This window comes from Gadus chalcogrammus, chromosome 20 (genome assembly GCF_026213295.1).
Source record: "Gadus chalcogrammus isolate NIFS_2021 chromosome 20, NIFS_Gcha_1.0, whole genome shotgun sequence".
NCBI classification, from domain to species: Eukaryota; Metazoa; Chordata; class Actinopteri; order Gadiformes; family Gadidae; genus Gadus; species Gadus chalcogrammus.
Genome location: NC_079431.1, coordinates 17,235,277 through 17,249,747, shown reverse-complemented (window position 1 = coordinate 17,249,747; position 14,471 = coordinate 17,235,277). Strand labels below are relative to the sequence as shown.

The window sequence follows — 14,471 nt, the reverse complement described above, 5'->3', positions numbered from 1 at the left end:
AGTCGATCTTCGTTCCTATCCTCACCTATGATCATGAGGGTTGGGTGATGAACGAAAGGACGATATCGCGGGTACAAGCAGCCGAGATGAGTTTTCTAAGAAGGGTGGCTGGCGTCTCCCTTAGGGATAGTGTGAGAAGCTCAGCCATCCGTGAGGAACTCGGATTAGAGCCGCTGCTCCTTTACTTAGAAAGGAGTCAGCTGAGGTGGTTCGGGCATCTGGTAAGGATGCCCACTGGTCGCCTCCCTTGGGAGGTGTTTCAGGCACGTCCAGTGGGGAGGAGACCTCGGGGAAGACCCAGGACTAGGTGGAGAGATTATATCTCAACACTGGCCTGGGAACGCCTCGGGATCCCCCCGTCAGAGCTGGTCAATGTGGCCCGGGAAAGGGAAGTATGGGGGGCCCTGCTTGAGCTGCTCCCCTCGCGACCCGACCCCGGTTAAGCGGATGAAGATGAGATGAGATTACTTAGATATAGAGCTCCAGGACTGTAACGCAAGTGTTGTATACTTCTGTGTTATTTGGATAACCATTCTGCTGTTGAATAAATAAACTTGAAATTGAACTTGAACTTGAACTTGTTATGGTGCATAACACGTCGGACTCTCGTCTCTGGTATTTCCACAACGAGACTCGTAGTGGGGGTTATCTCAGCCATGGTTGAGAAGGAATTGGGGGAAAGGAACTTCAAATACTGTGTTAGGGGCCCAGTTATATCTATATTAAAGCATCCATTAAGTAGCATGCCATGGGACCTTTAATAACGACAGAGGGAGAGATAAATCTCAGAGAGATAAGAAGCCAATGGTGAGTAGAGGAGAGAGGTTAGAATTTAAAAAAGTGAGAGAGCAAGCCTAAGATAGTTGAAAGATATTAGAGAGTTAGCCAGAAAGGTGGACCTACCCTCGACGGTGAGGTGGGCGGAGCAGCTGTACTCGCCCACCTGCACGCTGTAGGTGCCCTGGTCCCGCAGCTCCACCGGCTGGATGATGAGCTTGCGGTAGCAGCCCTCGCTGCAGATCTCGAAGCGTTCCGAGGGCAGGATGACCGTTGGGCCCTTGTACCAGCGGATGCTGCAGCGCGGGTTGGACACGGTGCAGTCCAGCAGCACGCGGCTGCGCTCCACCGCCGTCTGGTCCTGCAGGGGGTTCACGATGTTCACCGGGAGCTCTGGGGACAAGGGGCAGGTGCTGTATAGGTTAGGATGGATGGATGGATGGATGGATGGATGGATGGATGGATGGATGGATGGATGGATGGATGGATGGATGGATGGATGGATGGAAGGTAAGATGGAAGGTAAGATGGAGGAAATAGTGTAAGCATTGTTCCCATTTTTAGCAATAACATGTTGGTATAGATTCCCTGATTAGAAAAAATCTTAAATGAAGGTTTCCGTAGGTGTGTGGTAGACAGTTTTTTACTTCTTGTTTGTGCTTACTTTACAAGAGCCTATTTAAGACGTCAAGGAAATTATACTGGACTAAGCTTAGAGCAAATGTCCCCTCATATTAACAATGTAGAAACCCTTCTTCCTTCATGGCAATATTTCTCGAACCTGAACAGAATCGTTTTTTGTCTGCCCTCGATATAATGTAACTATAAAGTGCTATTTCAGGACAATTTAAGAAACATCAGGAGGTCACAGGAGTCAATAATACGGTAAAGTGTAAAATAAATATTTTTCTTTCATATATTTTTGCTACTATATTATATATTTATATACCTTCCACCTTCAGGGAGGCCACAGATTCAACATGTCTGGCCACAAACTTGATCTCTCCAGAGTCCTCTCCTCGCACGTTCACCATCAGCAGGAAATGTTTGGTCCCTGAAAGAATAACAACCAAGATATTAATAACCAATGATTAAAATAATGAACTTAAGAAAGAAAGTGAAACATAAACAAAAATCCAATAATCAGATTAGATAAAAATTGAAAGAAAATATTCACACACGGCATCATGCTTTTATACCCTCTAGGGTTACTAAAACATAGTTAATTGTAATCACATATTTTATTATGGGAAATGTTCAAATCCTTTTTTTGCTTAGAGCAAAATAATTCCTTTGAAAGGTGGCACCCCAGTGAGCACCATTTACATTTACATTCATTTTTAAATGTAGGGAATTTAGCAGACGCTTTTATCCAAAGCACCTTACAATAAGTACATTTGTCAGAAGGAGAAACAATATATCGCTGTCGGTACAATATGGATGTTCATAGAAACAAGTGGCAAGCACTAACGATTGTTAGGTTAATGCATTCCCTGTATCCAGCAGTACTAACTGTTTGTGCGGGTGCAGCCATCATTTTCAGACGTTTTGTGTGACGTTTTTGGAAAAACAAGTCATACTTTACATGTTTTAACCATTTTACAAGTTTACCTTTTTGTTGGCTTAGCATTTCTGTAATTGGATTGCTTGCCTACCTGACTTATTAACAACCCACCGTGGACACCGACTACACTCTAACGTCAAAAGGTACTTCCTTCATCTTAACGACTAGGCTTTTAAGTTATAACTAAGGGTGTTTGAAGGTGTTGAAGGTATACTATGTGATGTCTGCCACTAGGGGTCACTGTGGGCAAAGCAGTAAAGGGTCATATATCGCCATTGACATGCTACCAAATGTAACGAACCATTACTGCGAATAAAGCTACAGATTTCTCTGGGTTTGAACATAGCTATTGAAGTGGAATGAACTAATTCGATCCTTTGTGGTGTGGTGGTTTCGTGCTAGGTATGACTGGGAGAGTTGTAAATGTTAAACAACATGGTTTATTCTAACAGAGACGCAAGGTAAACGGGCTGGCGTTCTGGGGGTGGTTCATGAAGCATCTGACGAACACAGGTAAACAAAGTGGCCATGTTTGTAGTCTTTTAAGTTATCTATAAAATCATTAAAACCTTATATGGTGTTATCCATTATGTGTTGAAGAAACCATTCATAACTGTGGTTAGCTTGAAACATGTTATTAGGAATAGCATTATACTAAAATAATTTACATCACTAGAAACACTTTTGCTAATATGGGTATGCATCTAAAAAAATTAATAACTTTAGCTGTTTGTAGATATTTGAATGCTGAAATATTGCATATAAGGCCTTTTAATTGTGTATCTGATTGGTGGCAAATTAATATGAACAGCCACGGCACATACAGGATCATTCTGGAGCACAACGTTGTGGTGACGAGGCAAGGCTCAACTAGACTGTCTAATAAATATAAAATCTGTATATAATAAATTTAAAATATTAATTAAATAATATTAAATGTGCAAGGTTGAAATAGAGTAGCCCCTGTTTGGGTTATGAAGGCACCATATACCCAATAGCTGCAATCCGTGTATGACAATAAGTAAGTTGTTTTCTCTGCGTACCTTCCTGACGTATCTTTATGCTGCTGGTGGGTTGGATCCTGTCCCCGTTTCTGTACCACTCCCCTGGGACGTCCTCCACCGAAAGATCGCACACAAACACAGCGTTCTGGTCCTCCTGGATGTCCTGGTCCTGTAGTCCCTGCACCACCAGCACCTCTCGCTCTGGTGGGGGGGGAGGGATCAGGGGCCAGGGGCAAAGAGTGGCTCATTCATCACATTCATTCAGGTCACAATATGAGTATTGTATTAATGAGAAACCCTAACATTTGAACCAAGTAAACCAATCTTCTTGCACTGAAATGTAATTATTCTAGACAAAATAGGTACAGACTACTCAGGGAGAGTCACATAGGAAGGTTTATCAATTAAATACACCTGATGTGTAGTTAAGTGCACTTCTTGAATATACCCTTTGTTCGTCATCTACACTGAGGCTAAAACGTTTTGGACTCTTTTAGCGTGACAGCCTCGGCGTGCTATCGGATTATTGATACGACTTGCAGCTGTAGTAAAGGGGCATTCTCCTTGTGCTGCCTATTCTGTTTGTCTTCCTGGAACTGTAATAGCATCCACAGTCCTGTATATGGCGATGTTGCAGCTAGGGTGGCAGGTGATAGCCGACACAGCAGAATTCAGAACTACCTTTGGTCTACAGTCAGATAAAGTGCGCTAGATCTGCGACCAGTGGTATTGCCGAAGTCAAGTAAGCAGGCAAGGCCACATAACATGTATCTGATTTCCTTTGAGTAGCTCTTTAAAAACCACTACTTTGGCCAAAGAGAGTTTGATTTACCATAGATTTCGATTGTGCAGGAAGTAGAGGTGTCCGCTGCGTCACATGTGTACTGGGCAGAATCACCCACAACACCTTTCATGATCTGCAGGAAACGTTTTCTCCCCATTGCAAAGATACGCTGGTCCTTCCCTGGCTTTACCTCTGCTCCATTCTGGAGAGCCGGTGAGATTGGTGTTAGAGTATTCAAACCTATCCCAATAAGGAGCCTCAAAGTCAAGAAACTGCCAGTCTCATTGCATGCTCACACACTCAAGTTTTTTACCAATAGACAGCAATCACCTTTCCGTTAGTCCAAATGTTTGGCCTCAGCCGAAAGTTAGCCTAGCCAGTAAGTCTAGCCCACATTCTTTGGAGATTCAGTAAACGACTAGGAGTCTAATGGACCAGAGTCCCTGGAGAAACCCCTGTTGACCATTAGGGACAACATGCAACCTCTTGCCAAACAGAAACCCAGATCCCTGGATCTAGGGGGTAAGCATCAGAGCTAACACACTGAGCCACCTGAGCCCTGGTTCTTCATTTAGAAAGTGTAAAGCCTCAATCTAGAGGGCACCTATCATGTGTGCTACTATGGGGATGGATAGAAGTTATCAAATACTTTGTCCATGGGCGGCTGCCTGTGTAGGATTCATTGTGACTGGGGTATATTTGTGGATTTCCTTTGAATCATGTCCAGATCTTACAGCGTACATTCAAAACATGCAAAACACAAGTTGTCAGATGACTTCTTGCCTTCATCCACCGAACGTCCACGTTGTGTCGCGACAGTTCACATTCAATCGACACCACTGAACCTTCTGGAAACTTCTGGTCCTCCAGATGTCTGAGGAACATCACCGGTGGTTCTGAATTTGGGAAATGACAATCAATCAAACTACTTTCATATTGAGCTTTCCTTAATGCTCAAGAGTAATAAAAAGTGCTAAGCAAGGGGAACAACAACAATCAAATTCACTGTATTTCAAATGCCTGATAAAACTAGAACATCATGAAACCACTGGTCATTTGGAATTAGCAGAGCCTTACTCAAATTAACTATATTTCAAATGCCCCAAAAATACTCAAACATCATGAACCCATTTTGGTCATTTGAATTCAAAGCCTTATTAACAAAAGATCATAGCAAGACACACACCTAAACACACACACATTCCCTGCACTTATTCCCGGTCCCCGGGCATCCAAAGGAATGATATGAGGTCGTATGTGTATATATGCGTGCCACTACAACAGTAGCCTATATTTAAGCTACTGTATAGGGACACCAATTTTCAGTGATGACATTTTGATCCCATTGTCATCCAGGGCACTTCAGCCACTAGCTCAAAGGGGATGAGGCCCCGCTGTATGCCATGGGATGGGGGGGGGTCCCGGATTATTTTACAGCATCGGGGTTGAACTAAGATCTGATAGAATTGACAGCCTCCTCAGGGTCACGCTAGGCTATTTAGTGTTGCTAATGTCAGTCTGGCCTGGTGGTCCTCTTGCTATTATAAAACTGCAGTACTACGGAGATGGTGACTGCTTTCACTAGTTTAATTAGCTTGAGGTCAATCCTCAAATACATAACTTATGCAACATGTTTTGGCTTGCATGATAAAAAAAGAATATATAATTAGGTCTAGATATTGAATATCATGTTTTGAATATCAACAAAAGTCAACAGAAGTCATGCAGTTATTCAAATACTTTAATTTACTTTAGTACTTAACTTTCTGGAATTAATACTGACAACCTAACGCTGAAGTCTGTTCTTACTTAAAACCTTCTTTGGTGTCTTCTGAGACACTCGCCCTGGGATACCACTGACATTACAGACCTCTCCAGTCATCCCACCACTGTACAGAATACCTTGGCACTGACGCAATGTAGATCATATCATATCCGTCTGGTTTGAAATGAGAACCTTTTACGAGCACGACTACCACCACCTACCCCTGACGACGAGCCTCGCGGAGGTCCTGAGGTTCTCCACGCAGAAGGAGAAGCTGCCGGTGTCCTCAACGGCCAGGTTGGACACTGTCAGGCTGTGGACGTGACCTTTGGTGCTGATGCGCCAGTGTTTGGTGGGCTTCAGCTGGACGCCGTTCCTCAGCCATGAGCCGGGGACGTCGGCGTGGGACAGAACCACCTCAAACGAGGCCGTCTCTCTCTCGGTGGTCCGGATGTCCTTCAAACCCGTATTGATGGTGACTTTTCTCGCTGTTGGATTGGGATCGGGGGGGGGAGAAAGACGTCATTGAATCAGAGGGGGGAATTAACGAATGAATACAGAATTAAGTCAAAGAACCAAGCATGTTTCAGGAATAGTATATCATTCTGGCACTGGGAACAATGGACCCAGTGGGGGTGGTGGACAAGGCCAGACAAGGTATTTTGTCATCCGAACACGGGGCTTCACATGAAAGCCAGCCCTGAAACTGCCAACATTTTAAATGTATTCAGACGCAGATGGGCATTCCTCCTGGAAAAAAGGCGCTGTTTATTTTGGAGACCTGATGACAACAACCTCAGTTTCGAAGGCCAGTGATTAAATTTAGACGCAACAAGAGGAGATCCAAATTCCTAGGATGTGCCAACACCCCTGCCGCCCGAAGCCCAGACTTTCCCCTTTCCCAGCCACAGCCGTTTTGAAAGGGCCGCTTCAAACTCAGATCAGGCGGCTAAGTCCGCTCAGAACCACGCAGACCAACACACCAGAGAATGCCTTCATAACGACATGCCGGCACTTATATTGTCTCTTACTATGTAGTGGTATTGCAGCAACCCCCGACGTAATCGGGTCAATCTTAATGTTCATCATCTTAGTCTTTCATCATGGACATTCAAGTTCAGCTGTTTTAGCACAATAATGACAGCTAAAGTCAAGGGTTAGGGTTACAGGCCCCTTAATTGCTTAGTTACATAATAAGTACTTCCTTTGGTTTGAGGCATCATAGCTTGTGTTGGCACCGTAATCTTGTGCCAACATAAAAAGCTCTGACTCTGATTGAGTTTTGAATGTTCAGCCAATCAACTGTCAGAATCTGTCACATCCCACACCCAAAGCCCTTTACTCGTATTACTCTGAGGCAGGGGTTCGAGGTTTGTTTTCAAAATATTGAAAGAGTGATAGAGATAGTTAGGAGAGAGAGGCAGTGAGAGAGAGGAGAGGGGTGCTGGCTTTGGTGGTAGGTAAACAGACGTCAACAGTGAATAGCAATGCCAGTTTGGATTTCAAATACACTGATTGAGCCAGAGAGCAGAGTCAAGAGATGGAACGGAGAGTTTGAGAGGTGATGAGAAAGTGTGTGTATGTTGGGTTGGGGTTGGTTTTTTTTTCTGGGTGAATGCGGTTGATAAACGGAGGTCAACAGCGCATTGGCAAAACAAACACTGTGTACACTCACGCTCCACAGTGAGCTGGGCTTGCGTGCGATCGTGGAGTGACTCGCAGCTGTAGATGCCCCGGTCGGCGACAGCCAGCTTGTGGACCGTAAGGGTGTGCTTGCGCCCCTTCCGTTTCAGGCTGTACTTGGCCCCAGGGTGCAGCAGCACCCCCTGCCTCATCCACTGCACCTCCCCGGAGTCCAGGCTCACTTCCACCTCCAGCGTCGCCTCGCCAAACTCCTCGGCAGTGAGAGGCGCCATGCTTTTGGTGAAGAGCACCTGTTGCTCTGGTGGACACACAAGACAAAGAATGAGCCAACAGCCATTCAGCCGTACAGTATCATATTGGTCGATACTGATAATGTCGTGACTGATAAAGATATTAAGATAATAAGATAATAGTTATAAGATATTGTAAGATACTTAGAGAGTTATTTTATTGATCCGGAAATAACACAGCAGCAAGTAGAGGACAGTAGGAGAATAAAAATATACAGAGAGATGTTTAAACAGAAAATGTATACACATATGTGGTATACTGTTGCATTATAAGCCATTTGGCAAACCATTTTGGGCAATGTTTCAATAAAAGTACAAACAAAGACAGCTCATAGTAAATGATAGCTAGCTCCTCCTCCCTGCCGTTTCCCAACCCTCCCCCCTGCCCCACTGTGCCACTTGTCTCTGTCAGTTACTGAAAGGAATCCTAACAGGAGAAGCCGTTAAGCGCTACCCGTCAAAGGCGCCTCTTCAACAATTTAAACATGTCTGAAGGCGCTTATTATTTATCACATATACGCTGTTCATGCACAAAGGTCACAACAGCCCCCATAGAACTAACTGCTGTTTCCCTACTCAGCGACTTGCGAACAGGAAAACATAATAACGTATATTTTAGGATAAGGTACATTGAGTGTTGTATGCTCAGAATCCAATGAAAACTGGAGAGACTCTGGTCACACTTTGTGAGTAGTGAATGAAGAAATGTCTTAAACAAACATGAAATACACAAAAAAAAGTATTTGTATTCATTTGACATGGTGAAAACGAGGGAGGAGCATTGTGTCCTTCCATAAGGGTCGCTTCTGCAAAGATAAACGGCAACCATCCATAATTTAACCAGAACAATACAGTGAAATTGATGCAAAGGTGCAGCAGAGTGGCTGTTTGACTGACTGGGTATTAGGCATCCATTGGAAAGAGGCCTATCCCCTACCCACTCACTAATGACATGGTTCTGACTTTACTTAAGTCACTTTGGATAGAAGCGTCTGCTAAACAGTTAAAGTATATGTTGCAGTTGTAGTGGTGTTGATTGGCTGGATGGATGTGTGGGGGGGGGTCAGGGCTCACCTTGAACCTGGAGGTTGGCCTGGGACACCGCCAGCCCCTCTGCATCGGCGGTCACCCTGGCGCTGTCTGATACTCTGCACTTCTTGATGCAGAAGGTGTGACAGAGACCGTTGCTTATGACGGTCAACCTGTCGTCCTGGTGGACCCGCTCTCCGTTGAGGCACCACGTCAGGTGGGTGTCCTCGGGCGAGACCACACACTTGAAGGTGGCATCCTCGCCCTCGCGCACCGTGATGTTGTGGAGCTCGGCGATGAACTCTACAGTACGAGGGGCTGAGGAGAGGGAAGGTTCGTCAGAAATAGGGTTCACTCTGGCCGCCGTTACGACGGGTCGCTGTGACCTTTTATTGCTGTGGTTGTATTTTTTTGTTATTATTTTTTCAAATATTAATATAAGTAAAAGTAAGAGGCATGAGTAAAATGTGTCTCTATGCAGGTAGGTTATTATTCACACATTATTCAGTTAGATGATCCGAACCTCCCGATAGTATAGCATTTTCTGTCTATTTCATGATTTTTGCCTATTTCATGAGGCATAAAACCTCCTCATTTCGCAGATTATACTCTTCTAATAGTTATTTGCGATAGTAAGAAATGTCCATTAAAAAACGTTTTATTACCGGAAGTATTAGTATAAGTATTTCTAGAAGCAACCTGAGGTTTTTGTGTTTTCCTTACTTTCTACGGTGACGACGGTGGAGGTCCTGTCATCGGTGGACTCGCAGGTGTACTCCCCAGCATCCTCATCTGCCAGCTGATGGATGGCGAAGCTTCTCTCGCGCCCCTGTGCCCTTATTGTGTGTCGGCGGCTTGGGGAGATCTCCTGGCCGTTCTTAAGCCACTGGACATCTCCTTTAGGCTTGCTGAGCTCACATCGTAACGTAAGCATGCTGCCCTTTAGTCCTGTTATGTTCTCCAGAGGAAGGCTAAATGTTGCCTTCATCTCTGTGCAGCAATAACAAAGGAAGGGCTATTTAAGAGTTGTCAGTGCTGCAGCAATGCAATTCAGTAGCTGTGCTTATGGATGTCTACAGCAGGATAGTGTAATGCCTCTGGGGATTGACTCCCGACCGAAAGGTATGGGGTTCACTCTCCCATGACTACAACCTACCTGTAGGCATCTCATTAATGCATATATCTTAATTCATTTTCAGTTGCTTTAAATAAAACACTACTAAAATACTAAATAGTATTTCAGAGATGTCAGCTATGCTAGTTTGGTCATTCAAGGCAACAGGAAATCTAAAACACTACGAAGTCTATAGTTTCTTACCTTCAACAATGACAGTGAAACTCATCTCATCGGTGTTCGCATCGCAGACGTACACTCCAGCGTTGCTGAGCTTCAGGGGGTTAATGGTGAGATTGTGGTTGGCGCCGTCAATGGAAATATGAACGTTGTCTTCGTTTAGCAGGCGGCCATCTTTCAGCCACCGCACATTAGCTCTTTCTTGGCTCACAATGGCACACAGCGAGACACACTCGTTTTCACAGGCAGAGATGTTGTTGTTTGGCTGCTTGTTCACAAACTTGACTGGTGGCTCTAAAGGAGATATTAATCAAAAGCACATTTCATAGACATCTGGCAAATGGCAAATTTCACATGCACATGCACTGCATGTGTGCATGTGTTGAAAGAAAGAAAGAATGAGACAAACATAGATAGACAAATAAAAAGAGATTCTGAAAAATTAAATAAATACACCAGAACTTACGCTGGACTTCGACCAACGTGATCATTTTGTCGTCTATGGCGTCGCAGATGTATTTCCCCGAGTCAGAGGGTTGGAGCCCAGAGAGAACCAGTCTGCGTACAACGTCACAGCTGTCGATTTTGATACGGTCGTCAGATTTCAACAGTTTGCTGTTCCACAGCCACTGGACAGGGCAGTTGGGGCGCGAGACCTCGCACTCCAAGATAAGGTCATCTCCGGCCACAAGAATGTGCTGCTCTGGCGTTCCGGAGTTCCCAATGATCTGCACAGGGGGCTCTGGGGGAGGACAAACATGGGGGGGAGTGAGATAAGCTAGCGGTTAAGGGTTTCTGCCCAAAGGTTCTTGGTTTGTTTCCCAATGACTGCAGTCTACCTGTTGGCATCCTTGAGCAAGAGGCCCTAACCCTACCTGTTCCTAATGACCTGTATCTCAATTCAAAGGGTAAACATTCAGGATGCACCATTGACAAAATCTTCAACTTTCATTTCCTATTTAGTCCATTTACCAGGATTTTCTTTTTTACAGCAATTTACAGTGATACCAGATACATTATGGATCATTTGAAGGATTAGGGAATCATGCTCTAGGATCCCTACAGATAATTCTGCGGATATGGAAGATGGAATCAAGGAAATCTTATAAATGTAGCGCCTGCGTACTGCTCACAGGAGGATCTGAAAAGTGTCAACGTTAACACGCCATGTTGATATTACCTTTGACGGTGATACAAAACAACATCTTGTCGTCTCCAGCATCACAGCTATACTCTCCAGAGTCCTCCAGCTCGGCACTGAGCACCACTAGCGACCGGAATGCTCCTTGCTCCTCGCAGCAGAAGCGTGTGTCGTTGTCAATCAGCACGCTGTCCTTGTACCAGCTGACGGACGCGTTGGCCTGCGACAGCTCGCACACCAAGATGATGTCGTCGGACACCAGGAACTTCTTTTCAGCGGTTGCGTCTGTCTTTCCCAGGATTCTAACAGGAAGCTCTGGAAGCAGCATGATTGAATGACAGAAACAATCAATGAATTACTCAATTGATAATTGAATCAAGCATTGATCATTCAATAATACAAATAACCATAAACAAATCGCTGACGCATGTATTGAAACACAAAAAACGAATAATCAATGTCTGATACTATGAATGACCGAGGAAATCAAGCAATCAACAAATCTTTGATTAAAAATAGTTCATTCAAGTAAATAAAGGATGGAATGAATGCAGAAACAAAAAATGTAATGAATGAATGAATGTAATAATGACATAATGACTGAATGCATGAATAAGTGAATGGGACTGGATACCTTTGACCTTGACTTGGAAGTCCATGACGTCGTCCTTTGCATCGCAGACGTACTGGCCAGCGTCCTCCAGGCTGAGGCAGTGGACGGTGAGCTGGCGCAGAACCACGTCCTCCAGGATGGTCACCTTTCTTGAGTCCTCCACCTCCTCCCCGTTCCTCTTCCAGGTGACCTCAGCGTTGGCGCGGGACACCTCGCAGTCCAGCACCATCGCCTCGCCGGCGAATCTCTCCACAGCGCTCGCCATCTTCCTCGGACGCATGAAGCGAACGGGGGGCTCTGTGGAGAGGAGAGGAATATAAGAAACAAACAGATAATAGGAAAAACCACAACAATTATAGTCACCATCATTCATATTGATCGTCATTGTATTCAATCAGAAACAAACAATAAGCCTTATTTAATATTTTTTTTTTATTTTCAAGCATTCAAGATCTAAGATATTACAATTGTTTTATTTTTTTTGTATGTGTGTATAATATTTTTAATATAAAATATCTGTTTAGTGAAATACATTTTAAAAACACATGCCGACTCTAACTAAAACAATGATAACTTATACTACTAGGCGTAATAATAAAAACTTTTGAATAAAATAATTCCCTGCCACTAATAATAACATAAATATTAATAGTAATAGTTAAAGTAAAAGTAACAGTAAATGTAATAGTAATAGGAATAAATCATAATGGAAACATAATTACCTGCTATGTTAACGAAGAACGTGACCGAGTCATCCGCCGTGTCGCATACATACTCTGCTGAGTCCTGGACGCTGGTCTCGGGGATGATGAGTCTGCGGTAGATGCCGTCCACCTCCAGGATCAGGTTCTTGTTCTCCTCCACCTCCAGCCCATCTCGGTACCAGCGCACCAACGCGTTGGCCCGCGATATCTCGCAGCTCAGCACCATCCTCTCGGACGTCTGCTGGCACAGCTCCATCTGGGACTGGCTGGGAGACACGATGCGAACGGGCGGTTCTGGAGGATAAAACAAACAAACACCCCATTATTTCAAGGAGACGCTAGTTAGTTTGTACTCATTAGGTAAGGGCAGCTTTTGGTTTAGTTTGTCTACCATTAGCCATCAAAGATGATTTCCAACCATAAGAAACTCAGTTTTCCATCCACCATTTGTTTCCATGACAAAAATAGACTGAAGTTTCCTGTTTTGAACACCAAGCAGCTCAGCAACAGCATAAGCTTACGTAGAAGGTTTAATAATGACTTACAATCCCCGTTCAAAACATTCTAAAAAAACAAATCCCCATGCATGAAACCTTAGTTACCTGTGAGTGTCAAAAACGGATGCAAGCACTTATCCACCAGTCCAATAACCAATGCATCCAAAACACACTTTGTTAGCTGATGAACGAGCCCCATCAGCAGAAGCATCAAATGCTAGTGATTTAGTGAAACCCCCTTTTCTGAAAGCAAACTTCGAAGCAACCAAACAACCGTTAAGCCAGGGTAAGCTCTAGCAATGGCACCACATGGTTCAGGTTAAATTACCTGTGATTTTAAGGTGAAAGAATATGGAATCGTCTGCTGTGTCACAGACATACTCCCCAGAGTCCTCAACTCTACTGCAAATTAGCTTAAGTCTTCGGTAGGGGCCTTCCACTTTGAGCTTGATGTTTTCACTCTCCTGCAACTTCTGGCCATCCTTGTACCAGTTAACCACACCGTTTGGGCGCGACAGCTCACAGCTAAGTATGATTTCCTCTGGCACATGGCGGTCTAGATGGACGTCTTCTTTGGGGTAAACTATCGTCACCGGGGGCTCTTCGGAGAAAGCGTCAATAGTGTCAATACAAGGTTAAAGCTGCACTAAACATTAAAGTCGCAGTAAACATAAAATTTGCTCTAAAAATGAAAGTTTAAATGATGGGCGTTTAGACTGATGCAGAGTGAAAACCCATCAACCTATGGTCAATCAACTATATACTTATCAACTTATTGCATTTCATGTATTTCTGAAAAAAAGTGAAAAGGTTAAGTTGTGCAGGTTTAACTATCTAATACGGGCAAACACATCAAGTCATGACAAGATCTTACCCAGCAGTTATTGGACACTCAATAATGTCACGTTCCCCCAGACATTACCTCGTATGTTAACCTTGAAGATTAAAGCGCTGTCTCCAGCTCTGCACGTGTACGTCCCCGTGTCCGATAGCCGGGCGCTACGGATACTCAGAGTTCTGGCTGTGTCAGCTGATCTCATTGTAACGTTGTCACACGTTTGGAGTTCTACTCCATCCATGTACCACTGGACCGGGGCGTCTGCCTGTGACACCTCGCATGCTAGAACCAGCTGGTCCTGCTCCACAACGCTTTTGAAACGCTCCTCCTCTGGGCTGTTTACGAAAGTTACCGGATGCACTGTAGAATAAGACAAGAGTAAGGGATCAATAAATAAATGGGTCGTTTTTTACAAGGGTTGTTTTGTTGTAAATTTTTCAAACAGCAGTTCACAGCCAAGATTTGTGGGATTAGACAAGCTGCTGCCAAGGCCTGCTGGTTAATACCAGGAAGCTCTAGTCTAGGCG

The 14,471-nt window shown here is 44.3% G+C and overlaps 1 protein-coding gene across 1 annotated transcript in view; it reads right to left on the bottom strand.

Moving 5' to 3' along the window:
* obsl1b (obscurin like cytoskeletal adaptor 1b) overlaps positions 1-14,471 on the bottom strand; it is a 43,931-nt gene that overhangs the window by 6,841 nt on the left and 22,619 nt on the right. Inside the window, exons 11-26 of the mRNA XM_056579996.1 lie at positions 14,029-14,304; positions 13,435-13,707; positions 12,628-12,903; positions 11,927-12,202; positions 11,332-11,607; positions 10,618-10,893; positions 10,176-10,445; positions 9,581-9,847; positions 8,903-9,175; positions 7,570-7,836; positions 6,116-6,382; positions 4,913-5,025; positions 4,178-4,331; positions 3,385-3,546; positions 1,727-1,831; positions 904-1,170 (exon numbers count right to left, since the gene is read on the bottom strand). Coding sequence (XP_056435971.1) covers positions 904-1,170; positions 1,727-1,831; positions 3,385-3,546; positions 4,178-4,331; positions 4,913-5,025; positions 6,116-6,382; positions 7,570-7,836; positions 8,903-9,175; positions 9,581-9,847; positions 10,176-10,445; positions 10,618-10,893; positions 11,332-11,607; positions 11,927-12,202; positions 12,628-12,903; positions 13,435-13,707; positions 14,029-14,304 — 3,798 coding nt within the window. The remainder of the gene's footprint in view (positions 1-903; positions 1,171-1,726; positions 1,832-3,384; positions 3,547-4,177; positions 4,332-4,912; positions 5,026-6,115; positions 6,383-7,569; positions 7,837-8,902; positions 9,176-9,580; positions 9,848-10,175; positions 10,446-10,617; positions 10,894-11,331; positions 11,608-11,926; positions 12,203-12,627; positions 12,904-13,434; positions 13,708-14,028; positions 14,305-14,471) is intronic.